The sequence below is a fragment of the Melozone crissalis genome, unplaced genomic scaffold, assembly GCF_028551555.1.
Source record: "Melozone crissalis strain CALT ecotype California unplaced genomic scaffold, PUWL_Pcris_2 ptg000019l_1, whole genome shotgun sequence".
Taxonomy (NCBI): domain Eukaryota; kingdom Metazoa; phylum Chordata; class Aves; order Passeriformes; family Passerellidae; genus Melozone; species Melozone crissalis.
Genome location: NW_026535797.1, coordinates 11622291 through 11637382, shown reverse-complemented (window position 1 = coordinate 11637382; position 15092 = coordinate 11622291). Strand labels below are relative to the sequence as shown.

Genomic DNA, 15092 nt, shown 5'->3' with positions numbered 1-15092 from the left:
TCCAAAAGCACCCTTAGGCAGACAGCAGAGCTTACCCTCTTTGGGGCTTGATAAATCCTGGGTGAAAGGGCTCTCTAAGCAGCTTTGACCAGGACTTCTACAACAATTTCCACCTTGGCCCAGTCTTTGTTTTCCTTATCTGGGTTTTGGCATTCAGCATTTGAGAACCAGCTTTTGTTTGGACTTCAAGTTTTATTGAGAAACCTGGGTTTCAAATAACTGGGCTACTTTGAAGCTCAGCACTGTGTAGTTGCTCTGTGTGTGTCTTATTTCAGTAATTAAATACAAATAAATGTCCCACTGTATACTCAGATTTAACAGCAGCTAAGTTGATATTTATTGATTGTCTGGCCATGAAATTCAATAGTCTTTAATAATTTGTTAATGTGATTTAGTAATAATTTGACTTGCTGTTATCAAATATTAGGAACCTTCTACTCCATAATTTTGAGCACTGTAAAATGCAGTGTTTACTTCTTGGAAATGTCCATCCTTTCACTAGTTTCTGGAATAAACCTGAATCAAATATGTTTGAGAGTGATACCCACAGGTGATCTTGATCTTTAGCCCCAGTAGGTCCCACAGAGAGCTCCTCACTCTGTTTTTAAACACCTTGGAAGAAATTTTGCCATTCTGTTTAGAAGATCCAGAGTTTTGGGTTCTATTACAAAACAATTAACCCACTTGGATCCAGTCCAAATAATCCTATCCAGTGCTGTGCTGCAGACTGACCTGGTCTAAGGAAGGAGTCCTTCCAGCCCTTCAGTCTGGTGATGAGTTCAAGTCTGAATACATATACAAGTGATGCCTTTAGCAAACATGTCCTCTGATAAACTTGTATCCTCATCTGTGTCCTAGTAAAGTGATCATGGGTCCAGGCCATAATCTAGGCTCTGGTGTTATCAGTGGAGGAGATTTATTCAGGTATATCCTTAATTTGAGATTAACAGAAAAGAATTTGCTCAAAAAATAAAGTGGACATGGTGCTAAGGGGTCAAAAGTGAAAGACTTGATATATCTGACTTTGGGTTAAACCTTCAGAACCTCAGAGACTTTCCCTGTCCTCTTTGATACTTGTTTTATTTAAAAATGTATTGCACCATCTAAAAAGAAAGAACAGTTCTTACAAAAGATGCCGCATAAATGGTGTGCTGGCACATCCCTGCTTTTCTGTGGATTTCCTCATTTCTACTCTGGCAGGTTTATCTTGATCTAAAACTAGTGCCTTCTTCCAAATGATTAATGGTACTTATTTGAAGTGTCTGAGATCAGTTGCTTCAAGGTGAGGCACAGAACATCTCCAAAATCAGAAAGGAGAATCATGTACTCTGAGAACTTTCTTAAGAGTGTGGTTCCCATCCTGGATGTTTGCCTCCCACTGGCCCAAATCCCCTGTACACCGCTGCCATAAGTACTCCAGATTTGGTCTTTAGTGAAACCAGTAGGGAGAGTTGGAATTGGAGAAAAATTAAAATCTGTATTTTAAGTCTAGGAAGCTTTTCTTCCTCCCAGCAATCATTCAATCAGGACAGAACTTCACAGTGTTTTGTCAATAGCCATTGCTTGATGAGCCAGTCATTACCACCACTAGATTCTCCTTTCTTGGGGAATTAACCACTCCTGGTTTCCCTCCAGGAGGGTAAACAGAAAACATAACTTGCAGCAATTGTTCACTCTGCAATTGTACAGACAGGCCTTCCAAATTTCAGCCAGGTGCTGCCTTATTTGCTGATCTACCTTTTTACCTTTTTGTGAGCAGAATCTGAAGAAGTTGAGTGGCAAAATTACAAAGCCCAGAGGCTTCATGAGGGATCCTCTCACCTCTCTCATTCTCACTTCTGTTTCTCTGGGGAAAGCCAGAAATTGGCAACAGATCAAAACATCCTTTATAAGTACCACTATAAGCATTCTTTCCTTGAGAGCTCTCTGTCCTGCTTAGTGTTAGCCAGCCTTTTTCTTCCTTCAGCCTTTTCTCGCTCTCTTGCTTTAAGATAGTTATGGTCCTCCTGTTGTCTTCTGCACCCTTGTCTGTACCCTAAACACTGCCCATTTAACCTTCTCCTAAATACTTTTTCTATTCCAGAGTACTTCCAATCTCAGCTCCTGTCATTTTCTCCCAACTTGGATTACCATAACCCTGACATCCCTGAATGGAGACAAGATGTTGGCAAAGTCATCAAGAGAGCATTAGCACAGGTGAGCATCTGTTTCCTTGTCTGTACTAACATTGACTAGGCTGTTAAAATATGCACTTTTTTGACATGCTAGCTTAAAATAATGGGTAAGCACAGCAGTGATGGCACTGTCATTAAAAATCAATAAAAAGCTTCTTAATATGCTGGATCCTTTTACAGAGCCAATCTGTATTGCTGATTTTGTGGAAATATTACAATTTCTTTTATGAATATTTCTGTGTGCTTTTCAGCTTTTAATATCTCTGAGGATTTTGCAAATTCTAGATTGTAATACTATAATCATTATCCTTATTTTTCCAAGTTGATATGACAGTATGTACTGTCTTCTATTCCAAACATTTGGTTAGTGCTAGTGAGTGTTGTTAAACAGCTGATCCACTTCATCCCAGAAGACAGACATTGTAGTATTCTGGATACATGAGGAAGATATTTTTATCTTTTCCTGATAGTCAGGAGTTTCACATGCAGTTAAGTGTAGCAACTGGTGAACATTTTGAAGCTCTACTCACTTTCCAACTGGGGCAAAAAATGAGGATTCAAAAGGAAAATAAACTTACCTATAAAATACAGGATAAAGAGAAACTTCTGTAGTTAGAAGGTACTGTATCTTCCTTTGGGATTAATTAGAATATGTAAACTAGTACTCATGTTCTTTCAGGAAAGGGGACAGAATAACTTATGATATCAAATAGTCAGGGACTTTAGTTTTGTGTGAAATTAGGGGCTAGATTTAGACAAGCTTTTGAGGGTTTGGCATTCTGTCAAAAATGTATTTCATTGGGGTTTTTTTGCTTTAGCTACAGCTGTTAGAAATGGAGGCTGATTATTTTTACTGGGAAAGTACATTCCTGCTCAGCTTTTCTCATCTGCAGCCCACTCAAAATTCACAGGTTGTAAGAGTTTCCTTGGTTGTTTTTCCATCCTGAAAAAATGCTCAGTTTATTTTTTGTAAATTGTTCTTCCCTTTTACTTTAGTAAAAGAGTCAAGCTTTCAGGATTAAAAAAAAATAATTAGCTTGTAACTGTGAATGGTTACAGAAAATAGAAGTGTGGTAGAAGTGTTTGCTTGTGTACCCCACCAGGAATGGGCTGCCCCATTGGGACATTTCAGCTCTGCAGTGAGGCCATGGGGTTTGAGGTGGGACAGGACCAGAGAGCTAATGGAGCTAATGAACCTCAGGTAGCAGAGCATTTCTGAGGGAAGGAGGATTCCTGCCCTGCTGAGGATGCATGGCTGGGGTTTGGGAAGAGGGGGGAGCAGCCTCAGTGGGTAGCTCTTGCTAAGGCAGCTCTGCAAAGTGAGCAGCTCCCAGAATAGCCCTCCTGGTCAGCCCCAGGAGTGAATTCTCTCTCTGGGGACATTGCTGTTCGTGTATGGCCAACGTGGATCCCTGTAACCTCATAGCAGAGGTGATTGCAGGCACTTTCCTTCATATTGTCCCTGTTAGCTGCACATTTACCAGTGGTTGCTCTGAGGCAAACTCTCTGGATCTGACTTTGGGTCAGTTATTCTTTTGTAGCAAGGAGGACTGTGTGGAACATTCAGATCTGGAGACATGCTAGGTTTGGACTTTGGGTTGAGATCTTTGGGCCCAGGGGTGTTGTTAAGTTTACATTCACTTCTAGAAAGGAAGTAGAGTGCACCTTTAGCAGAAGCTCAGTTTCTGACCCACCAAACAGGCAGAACAGCTCATTAGGAGCACAACACCTGCAGTGGAACTGGAAAAAAACAATTTGATGGGAACACCATTTCTGAAAGTCAGTGGAAACATAAGTAACAAAATAGCAGCTAGAGACCTCTTTTTACTTTCTTCTAGGTGACTGGTATTCCTGATGAACAGATCCTGGTAGCTCTGTTCCCTGGGCTGCCTACTTCTGCTGAACTCTTCATACTGCCCCACAAAAACGCAACAGAGAGGAGGAAAAGCAGTGAGGCTGATCTGGAGCAAGTAAGGAGAGAAGGATTCATGGAACATTTATTCCTGTCGTATTGTTTGCAGATGGGCCCCTGAAGCTGCGCAGCACTGGAAGTACTTACAATAAGTGTGGTGGAAATGGATGTATCTGGGACTGTGGCAGCATAGTTTATGGCATTAAAGAAAATGATTTTCAGAGGAAAGCCAGGATTTTCCAATACCTCACTGAGATATGTCACAGTCTACCACTAGCAGAGATTCTTCCTAAATCAGTGGAGTGTCCTTTTTACCGTAGTTATGGCCAAAGGAACCTTGAATATGTACTCCCTCTGCTCCCTGGAGGAATGCTAATAAAGGGAGGCCAAAGCAGCAAGACAATATACTGAGGTTTACTAAAAATAAATCAGACACTTCAGCTCATAGATCACCACAACAAGACCTCTTTTTTTTCTTCTGCAGCACTGAACTGCCTGTGCAAACTATATTTGGAAGTTACAATATCCATCCATTTAGATAAATAGGTAATTACAGTGATGTATTGCAACAGTGATATGCAGGCAAGGAAAGAACAACAGCACTAGGCTGCTGGAGCTCTCATGTTAGAATTACCAAGTGATTAAATCAGCTCTATAAAGGCAAAGGAGTGAAGTACTGCTAGAAAGGCTGCTTGGCTCTAGCTAATGTTCTTGTGTGCAGTATTTTTACAGTGTGCAAACTATGTGTGAGCCCATTGTCAAGTAACTCTTGTAAGTTTGGATCAAACATTAAATTATTCTGAGGACTGGTGAATTTAGTGGAAGTTCTTGTCACCCACCAAGTAAAGTCAGTCCCCACAGAGTAGTTCCTTTGTCCTAGGAAGTCATCAAAGCTGGTCTCTTAAATTTATGGTGGTCAATGTGCAGGAAAGATGCATTGATGTGGGAAAGTTTGAAAGGCTTTTTGGAGGGATGGTCTAGGAGTAATTTCTGTCTTGTCCAGTAGGGTCTACAGTTATTAAAACTTCTTCTGCACAAGCTGTTGTGTCAATATTTCATGTATCAGTGTTATGCTGACATCTCAATTAGCTTTCTGACTAATTGACTATGAGACCTAAAGCTCCAGTGCTCTAATTTTAGTTTACAGGCTACTCAGTTGTACTTTGGCACTTGTTGTTGCCTTCTGCTTGAGGAGCTCTGCCTGGAGAGTAGGTCATTAGAGCTACTCATTAGCTGTGCCCTGTCCATCACAGCTACTCTGTGGAGACCAGGCATTAACAAACTGGGACTCTGGGGTGATGGGCTGAGTATGTGCTCTGGGGCAACCAAATAACACATCACAGCTGGGTTGCTGATCTCCCAGTGCAGCAATTCCAGTATATCCAGTCCAAAGCCCCTTTTCTAAGTGAAGGACAAATATGGCAAATTTTCCATTGACCTAAACTGGATTGTCTCATCCCCAATAGCCTGTTTAAATAGAAGCTTCATGACAGAATCATTGGGAAGAAGGAAATGTAGGTCTGGACTGCTTATTTAGTTTCACTATCCACCAATGAAACACCAATATGTCAGTGATTTCCAAATGCATTTGATTGAACTCAAAGGATATTGTGGAAGGTGAAAAGGTCCTTAGTTATTTTCCATCTTCCCATAGACCCCCAAAACACACACAAAAAAAAAGGGGCTAACCTTCTAGGTTTGCTTCCCAAGAGAGATGTAATATACAATGAGAGTCTGAGAAGTTCTGTAAGGGAGATTTCCATGCAATGACACCCAGCTCCACCCAAAGCACACAAAGTGCATTTCTCTCCACTTCCTCAGGCCCTCCTGAAGCCAGTAAGAGATGTCAGCCACTACTCATGGCCTTCGTGTATTCCTGAATGTTCTCCAGACTTTGCAGTCTTCTATACTTTAACTGTTGTGTCTCTTCTTATTTTGTCAGGTGGTGGAAATCCTTTTTAATGCTCTCAACCAGAACCTGGTCCAGTTTGAACTGAAGCCTGGAGTTGAAGTGGTTGTGTATGTCACTCAGTTAACATTAGGTGAGTGTGGAGTCAAAGGCACAGCTGTGGCTCTCCTGAGGCTTCAGACAACTCCAGGAGAATCAGCCTACATCAGAGCACTCACAGTCTGGCATGTGGCATTGGGCTACGTGCCAATTGAGACATTTTGGTAGAAGCAGGAAGTGTTAAAACCAGCCCATCAGGGGCATCTTCATGCTCCAGTTTGTACAAGTATAAAAGGTACCTTGTAAGAGTTCCCCGTGGCTTAATTAACAAGTGCACTGGTGTTTTTTAAGTGTTTTAGAAAACCAGGTGAATGGTGTTCTATTAAGTCCTTATTGAGCACCTGTGGAATTCAGTGGGATATTACTAACTTTCATGGATGTTGGATGAAATCCTTATAGCAAAGTGCTTTTTACTGGTATGACTAGCTAGGAGGCTTTAGAGGGGCAAAGCACTCAGGAATAGATTGAGGCCTCTTACAGGAAATAAGTTCCTGAAATTTGACTTCCAAAAATTAGAATTTACTTAAATTTCAGTGCTACCAATCTCCATTTTTGCACAACGTAACAAACAGTCCACTTAAGCTTTGTCAATCCCTTTACTTTAAAACCAGCCTAGTGTGAAGGTCTCAGCTATTGATGAAGCAGTGATGGTTACAAAGAAGGTGATGGATTTATTTTTGCCCTTACTTTTTATGACTATCCTTGCAATTGTCTGAAATGTGGGATCTTGTGCAAGTGCCCTTGCTGATAGCCTCTGTGAAAGACTGGTATTCATACTCCACAATAACTCACTTCAGTTTCTTCTCAGAGAGCGAAGAGCTGGGCTAAATCAAGGCTCATGACCTTTCCTACATGTAAGGTCACTTTCTACCTTCACTCTCTGACTACTCCTTTGGAATGTGAGTCAGATGCTAATAGGAGTAGCCTGAAATGGATTAATTTGCAAAACTGGGAATGTGATACAATGTCTGAGGTCTCCAGGTGGCTGGAATTCTCAAGAACCTGGCTTGGTTCTAGCAAGGCACTACATTTAAATTACATTTGTAGGTATTCTTTCCCCCTCTCCAGTGCAGGTGCTGCATTTGTTTCATGACCATTTCCATAATATTTTGACTTGGATGAAGTGACAGTCTTTCTCACAAAAGAGTTAGAAGTATTAGCAGCAGAATACTGGCAGGATCAGACTGTTAGGTGTGGAAATTTGACAGTGAAATCAGAACTGGCTCTATTTGCATGACTTTGTCCCTATCTTCAGGGTGATGGAAAAAGAATAGAGAGTAGTAAACCACCAAAGCCAAATATTTATGCAAAATGAGTAACACTCAGCTGCTACTTATAATCATTTGTGCATCATTAGAGACTTCTCATCAGACACTTGATCTCAGCACAGTGCTCAGGCCATTAAGATGGTGTGCTCTGATGAGCTCTTGGAATAGCTGCATAAACAAGGTATAGGAATATACTGTATTTAGCCAGCCAAAATGTCAAGGATCAAATTCTCCAAACTACATAATGTATTGTGTGATTGAATTCAGGATTATTGCTTTGGGCTCCTCCACATTATGAAACTGACTCAATTTAAAAGTCTCTAAGGTCCTGTACAATGATGGACCTTGAGGCTTGTCACAAGAGTAGATCCCTGTCACATGTGATGTAGATGAATATCCTTGGAAGATGAGAGTTGTGCTGTTATGCTGTTCAGTGATGCTCTAAGGTATCTTCTCTGAAGGGGAATAGATGTGTATTAAGCCATGCTTCATAAAATTCATTTCCACTCTAGTACCTGGAAAAACCTGAAAAGTAATAGCCCAGAGTGTTAATACAGGAGTGATTGGGCATTCACCTGAGCGTGGCTTGCTGTGCCTTTTCACCCAGGGATGTTAGACTGCCCTGTCTTGAAAAAGGGCCTTGACTTCTGAAGGACAAGAGAACCAATTTGTTTCCTACTGATTGGTCTTGCCAAAACCAGCATGCACCATGCAGTAGTGGTAAAGCAGATGTGACAAAGACAGAGTTGAGCTCAGCTCTTGATACTTAATGTGTTTCCTTGTAATATCCCTCGAGTGTGATGCTTTGCCTTTCCTCCTGCAGCACCACTTGTGGATTCCAGCTCGGGGCACAGCAGTTCAGCGATGCTGATGTTATTGTCAGTGGTCTTTGTGGGCTTGGCTGTTTTTTTAATCTACAAATTCAAGAGGTAAGTTGGAAAACTTTGGGATGGGAGGAAGAGACTCTGGGTGTTTTACAGGAAATCTGTGCAGAGCTGTGCCTGCATTGCAAATGAGGAGTGAACTGTGCTGGGCATCAGGCTTTGATGAATATAGCTCCCTATTTCTGATACTTAGAGAGGAAACCATCTACTGCTGTTTCACCACAAAGCTGGTGCCCCAAAACTTCACCAAGAGCTCAGAAATCATCTTCTGCTTCAGCAGATGTATTTAAACCACAGACCAGAAATGGGAACCTTTGTGCTCACTGAGATACACAAAGCAAGCTTAGTCAAAAACCACATGATGGATGACTCCACACAGTCTATACCCACCTGCCCAGCTGCCTTAGTGCAGCAGCATCTCATTTGTATATTTTAAAGTGAATAGGTTAATCTTGCAGAGGAACAGGTGTGTTTATGTTAAAGGTGGGAGACTCAAAGCCAGAAAAATTTGTGTAAAGCACAAAAATGCCTTTGGGAATGTGTGCTGAGATTTACCTTGACAGATGTTAATATAAACCTTTTGCTTCCAGGCAGCAGGCAGGACCAGGTCTGGCCCGTGGCACTTGGCTGCTGCAAGCTGTGAAGCAAAATATCTGATAAGAATGGCCTGCTTGCTGAAGGCCTGCTTTATGAAGATATATTTTAGGCAGATGGAGCTCCTTAGGAGGAACTTTGCAATCAGTACAGTACTTACAGTATAAAATGGTTTGTGTGCCTAGACCTTGACCAGTGGCAAAGTATTGTGTTAGAAACATATGCCAAGTCTGGCTTAAAATTAAATAAATAAAACTTTCTGGACACAGTAGTTCCTTTAAATGAAAAACTAGAGCTTTTCCTGTTCAGATTCCAACTAAATGTTGCTTTCTCCAGCTTTTCTACTCCCCAGCATAAGGCTAGTATTCTCTAAGGATGTTAGTGGGATGCGAACAATATTCAAAATTAAATTATATGATAAAACAGGCATCCATCCTAATCTCCAGGGTTAAAGTTTCCCTCCTTGCCAACATCTTGCATTAACCATTGTCCTAATCAGTGAGTGGCACTCCTTGTAGTGCTTGATCCTGTGCACACTGCTGTTATCAAGCTCCCACTGATTTCAGTGGCCCAGGACAATTTCCAGGGAAAGCATTTGTGTGACTCTGCTCAGAGGCAGATTTCGAGGCCTTCAGCACAACCCCCTTTTGCAGCCTGAAGTCCCCTCTCTCCTTCTGAGAGCTGACTACAGCTTCCCAGGAGAATGTGATTTGTTTAAGGCACTGATTTAATAGTGTGCTGGGGAGGCAGCTGATGATTACTCTCACACCCAGATGCAGGATGAGGAAGGCAAAATCTTCCTGGGAGATGTGACAAGCTGTTGGCACAGCCCTGAGTAAGATATGCTTTGCCTTGTGCCTTGGTGAGATGGTTTCCTAGGTCTGGCCTGATGTCCTTGGCCCTGTGGTCAGCAGTTACCACTGCTGTGGTTACCAGTAGCAGTTGAAGAAGGGTCTTTATATTCCAGCTGCCAGAGAACAGTGAGAGCTTGTTAATGCATTTTGCTCTGGCATTCTCTGGGTCATTTTCTGCTACTACAGCTCATAAAACTGACTCTTGTACTACTTAAGCACCCTGAGCTTTGAGTATAGCAGCCATCAGCCTTCTATTATGCTCTAGGGCTATGGAGACCCTGCCTTGTTAAAATCTGTCTGAAAGTTGGTTATATGACAAATTGGGAGTAAAGAGGAAGGTGGTCAAAGCATCAGTTTTGCTTAGTCCAAAAGCTTATTTATTAACTGGCTGTCTCCTCTTATCTCTCTGTCCCAAAGGGGAAAAACACAGATCAAATTGACAAAGTTTAGGATAAGTCATATACACAGAGTGTTCTCAACTTAATTTTTCAGAAAAGAAAGCAACTTTTCAGCTCTGTCTGAAACCCCTGGCTCAGTGGAGCAGAAGTGAAAGCATACAATGATTCCTAATGGAAAAAGGGGAGCAAACCCAAAAGCTTTCCTGTGGCTCTGAGTGATGCAGAAGTCCATTAGCCACATGTACCTCTTTGATTAATGGTTGTCCCAGCCTGAATACAGAACTTCTGCTTACAGGGAAAGGTTATGGGAGAACATAGGCTGACATGATTTTTTAATTCTACAAATTCATAGATTTGGTGCTTTGCTGGTTTGCACACAGACTCCTTATTACCAGTCCATCAATTTATAGACTCAGCAGGCATGTTAAACACTGCTGCCAGAGAGATGCTTATTGAGGAGATCCCAGTGGAAAAGGAAGGAAGAAGGGAAAAGTATGGAAATAATCTGTAAAAATGTTGTTTCTTTTCTGGAAGATTGAGCATATATCAGTTAATAGTGTGTGTGTATGAGTGCTGAGCAGTGGTGGGGCTGTGGGGCAGTCCAAGTGTGTGTCCTGGGACAGCAGGGCACAACTGTGTGCTTGTGTGTGCTCAGAGTGATGTGCTTGTGTCTGTGTCTGTGCTGGCAGGCACAGCAGGATTAGAATTTGGGTATGCATTCATATATGTACAGGGATCTCACTTTCTTTTCTCCCCAACTCTCTGAAGTACCTTGGCTCTCTGCCTCACTATTCTAAAGACCTTTTCTCACCTTTCCACACGAAGTTCAGAGATGATCACTGCTCTGCTATTGCACTGTTTGGAAGTAGAACTAAATCTCCCACTATCTCCAGGCATGTTCTCCTGTCTCTATACATCTCCAGACAAGTTCTGGGCACTTGGATCCTATGGGAATGCATTAGTTCTCACTCATTTCCTGTGGAGTTCCTATGTCTTCTGGTGGCATTTATGGCATAAACATTAGAAGGTAGGAGAAAGGGAGAAGATCATGAGATTTATCATCTGCTGCTAAACATCCCAAATATGTCCTGGCTTGATGCTTGTTAAGAACAGAATGCTAAATCAAGCCAATAGCACAAGATGGTTGAGGCCAGAACTTCACTGGAGTAAAATCAGCATAGATTCCATTGAATTCGTGAGAGCTGAGGCAATTTCCACTGTTTTTAGTCTCTGACGTATCCAACAGCCCATAGATCAGCATAAAGATATGGAATTTTATATTACTTCTTTTGAACACGTTTTCTTTCTCTCTCACTCCTATGTGCTTTAAGGAACTCAAAATATTCTCCAAATTTCCCTTTTTGGAGCAGTGTGAACTGCATGGCATGAAGACTTTTTAAGAGCATTAGGAAAAACAGTCAACTTCCAACAGGCAATGCAGATAATCCTGGCAAACTCCAAGATGCTTAACACATTCCTTTTAAGCTCTCTCATTTAAACTTGCATTCCTTCAGGGATTACTACCTGTCTGTCTAGGCCTGTATAATCTATCTACCTGACTGACTCTCAAGGATATCATTCTAGCAGACCAAGGAAACTTTGGGAGAAGGAGGAAGAAATAATCCCTTCACTTCCTTGGCTTCCTGAGCAGCAAGGAAAAATAAGTCCCTACAAACTTGCATGATCCATAGCATGGCAAACTGGTTTTTGCAAGGGAATGGTAACAAATAGACTTTGGATGGGTGTTATGAGGTCCAAATCCTTCCTGACTCTGAGGCAGGAGCAATTCTTTATAACTCGTTCAGATGTGGCAATTTCTTCTGAGTCAGTGTGGGCCTGTCAGCAGCAACAAGCCCAGCACTTTTTTTGCTCAGTTGATACTAGTGCCAAATTGATTTTTACTTTTGGTTTCTAATGCAACCCTGATCATATAATAAATACTGAGAGAGTTGACAATTGCAGCTGATTTTACTTAGTTAATTGCTGCTGTCTGAGCTGAGTGCAGTGTCCACTGTGTGCATGATTTTTCATTTTAAAGGGCACAACATTGAAGTTTGCAGCTGAGGGAGACTTTGTGCCCATGATGTGAAAACAATGGCCTGAGATTTGGAGTACCTTTGGCTGCTATTGGAATTAGTGGATGCTAAGGGCACTTTCAGAGATGAACCTCTGTGTGGTACTTTCAGAGAGCTCATACTTCGCATCACTGCCAGTGTTGCATTTCTGGGATGGTCTCAGCTTAGTTTGTCTCATTAATAAATGACATGCTCAGGATCCCTGTGTTACAAACCACAACCTCTCATTTTCCTTTCCTGTGCAGGAAAATCCCTTGGATTAACATCTATGCCCAAGTTCAGCATGACAAGGAGCAGGAAATGATTGGCTCTGTCAGCCAAAGTGAAAATGCCCCCAAAATCACCCTGAGTGAGTTCACAGACCCTGAGGAGCTGATGGACAAAGAGCTGGACACACGAGTGATGGGTGAGAGACAACCCTCAGCTGCATTCTGTTCCACAGTCTGGGTGAAGATTTTGGTGTTTTGGGTATTAGGAGAGGAAGTGCCTGTGACCCTGGGTACAGGTGGAGCCCTGAGGCACAGGATAGGGAGTAAAGCTCTCTCAGCAGCATGATAATGGAGTTTCTCTTATAGATTTTCAGCTTTTCCCAGGGTAGGAACCTGTAGTAGGTAGGCTCCAGCAGTAGGTATAAAGAAGTTAGTAATGGCTGTGCTCACACCTATTCCTGCTCATGACCCTGGCTCTCTTGTGGATGAGTGCCAAATTCCCTGCACCCTCAGAAGAACCAGCTGAGCCAGGCTCTCATTGTTGGTGTGCTGTGATTACAAGCAAATATGTCCCTAATAGCTTAATGAGTTTACTGCTGGTCAGCTGAGCTGTAGTAATTGAGTTTTCTGCATGCTCCCTGCTTATTGCAAATACATAAAAGAATGTGAATCTTTTCTGTCTTTACACTTACACTACCACATCCTAAAGAGTGAGAAGCAATATAGACCAAACTGTTGAAGCCACTGCACTGATTCTCTTCTCCATTTTCTCCTCCACAGGAAGCATCTCAACAATTGCCAACAGTGAAAGCACAAAGGAAATCCCCAACTGCACTAGTGTTTAATACTGAGAATCCACTTGGTCTACAGCATTTCTGAATTTTTATTTGTAATTATTATTGTTATAATTATTATTATTATTATGAAAAAAGAAAGAGTTATATGTCATTATTATCATTTGGGAGGGAATGGGGTGGGCTTTTTGTGTTTACCAGGGCTGCATTCATAAATAGCAGAGGTTCTTCATATTTAGGGAATACACATCAGATTAGAAATAAAAAGCAAAGAATGAGTCAAGTGTGCAATGAGATTTGAATGCCAGCTTCCTGTTACATACAGAATGGGAATTAAGTATTCAAATCCAACAGATAATTGTCGTACCTTAGGCAACATGTTGTAAGTAAATTGTCCCTTTTCAGCCTTTTCAGAATAAGTCATGAATCAGCTGCTTCATCCTGCCAGAGGGTACAGACTGGGTTGTTGGACCAGACTCTGCAACATGCCAACATCCCTCGCTTCCCAGTGACATGCATGTCTCAGCTTTTTGCAGGATCTTGCCTCTTTTAATTGCTTTTAATTTCAGTTACCCTCTGGCACCGGTGACTGCTGAGAAAGGAAAAGACCAAATCAGAGCAAGCCCACACGTCAGTGCTCCTTGGACCATGAACTGGCTGGAGGGGACAGCACCACAAGCAGAGGAGGAGCGAGCCTGAGTTTATGAATGCAGCCCGACCCCTGTGCATGTGAATAGCAAGGATGCCGAAGGCCTACTGTAGATAATTACAATGTACATAGCTTTTTATTTCTTGGGAAATAATTTAATGTTTAGTAAAAGAAGATATGTTTAAAAGAAAACCTGAACCACACACACACACATGCACGCCCACGTGCACACACACACCACGTACAGCCAAACAGGGACCCTGGTGAGCACTTGAGTCACACTTTGGTTCCAAGTGTGTTCCAGTTGTCTGTCATATTTCAATCTGACACTGCTCTCTATAAAGAGAGTAGTTTATTTCTCTATGTATAACTGCAAGCCTTTTTTTACATATATGTATATATATATTGTGTCATTTCCTGTGATGGAGCAGAAAAAGATATTAGCAGCCAGATTATGAGCCTGTCATAAATATTTTAATGATGTTTATCATCTGTTCATCCTTGTCACTGTTGCCCACTTCTGAGAATGGTCTTAGTGGCACCTGTTAGTAAAAATGAGGAAAAGAATCCTGAAATATTATCTCCATCTCTGTTTAGGTAAATATCAGTGGCCTTGCCATACCCAGCACAACCTCAGCTCAGCAGTGGGGCAGGTTGCAGTACCTTTATTCCCAGGGGGAAGTCATGCTTTTTGCAGTTCAGCTGATGAAGTGAAGTGCCATTTAGGATGTGTAAGAGTAGTAAATTTTGGCTGAACACGGTGCATGCGATTAGGGACTGCTCTTTGGAGAGGGCAGGGGAGGGTCAGACCTGCATTAATGTGAAAGCTGTGAAAGCTTCTTGTGAGTGCTGCAGAATGGCAGCTCCCAGCTCAGAGTGGAGATTTCTGCATGGTGGGTTGGTGTTTTCTGGTCAGAACAGGGAGGTTTCTTCTTTTAATGAAGAAAAGGTATTGAAAAAGCTCTTTAGAAATTTTTTACTACACTGAACTGAGGATATCCCTATGAAGAGGTGGAGTTTTGGGGCAAGAGGTTGACTTAGTGGTGAGTTACTTTTTATCCATTTTTCTTGAGTTGATGATGCTAAAAATGAACGTTATTCTGCAGAGTATTGACTTGTAGGACCCAGCAGAAAAGAAAGGAAGATTTGGGGCACATCTGGGAAGATGTTCTAGTCTTTGTGTGGTAACAGGAGGCAGAAATGATGGCAGATGACAATGTTTGTTATCATTTCTAGGATCTGGGTACAGAACTTCAATCACCTTGAATACACC

The 15092-nt window shown here is 41.9% G+C and overlaps 1 protein-coding gene across 1 annotated transcript in view; it reads left to right on the top strand.

Moving 5' to 3' along the window:
- The window catches only part of LOC128937256 (VPS10 domain-containing receptor SorCS3-like), a 264166-nt gene extending 249425 nt beyond the window's left edge, over positions 1-14741 (top strand). The window contains exons 22-27 of the mRNA XM_054276750.1: positions 2084-2196; positions 4013-4144; positions 6029-6128; positions 8186-8291; positions 12413-12573; positions 13157-14741. Coding sequence (XP_054132725.1) covers positions 2084-2196; positions 4013-4144; positions 6029-6128; positions 8186-8291; positions 12413-12573; positions 13157-13221 — 677 coding nt within the window. The 3' untranslated portion in view covers positions 13222-14741. The remainder of the gene's footprint in view (positions 1-2083; positions 2197-4012; positions 4145-6028; positions 6129-8185; positions 8292-12412; positions 12574-13156) is intronic.
- Positions 14742-15092: the final 351 nt, after the last annotated feature.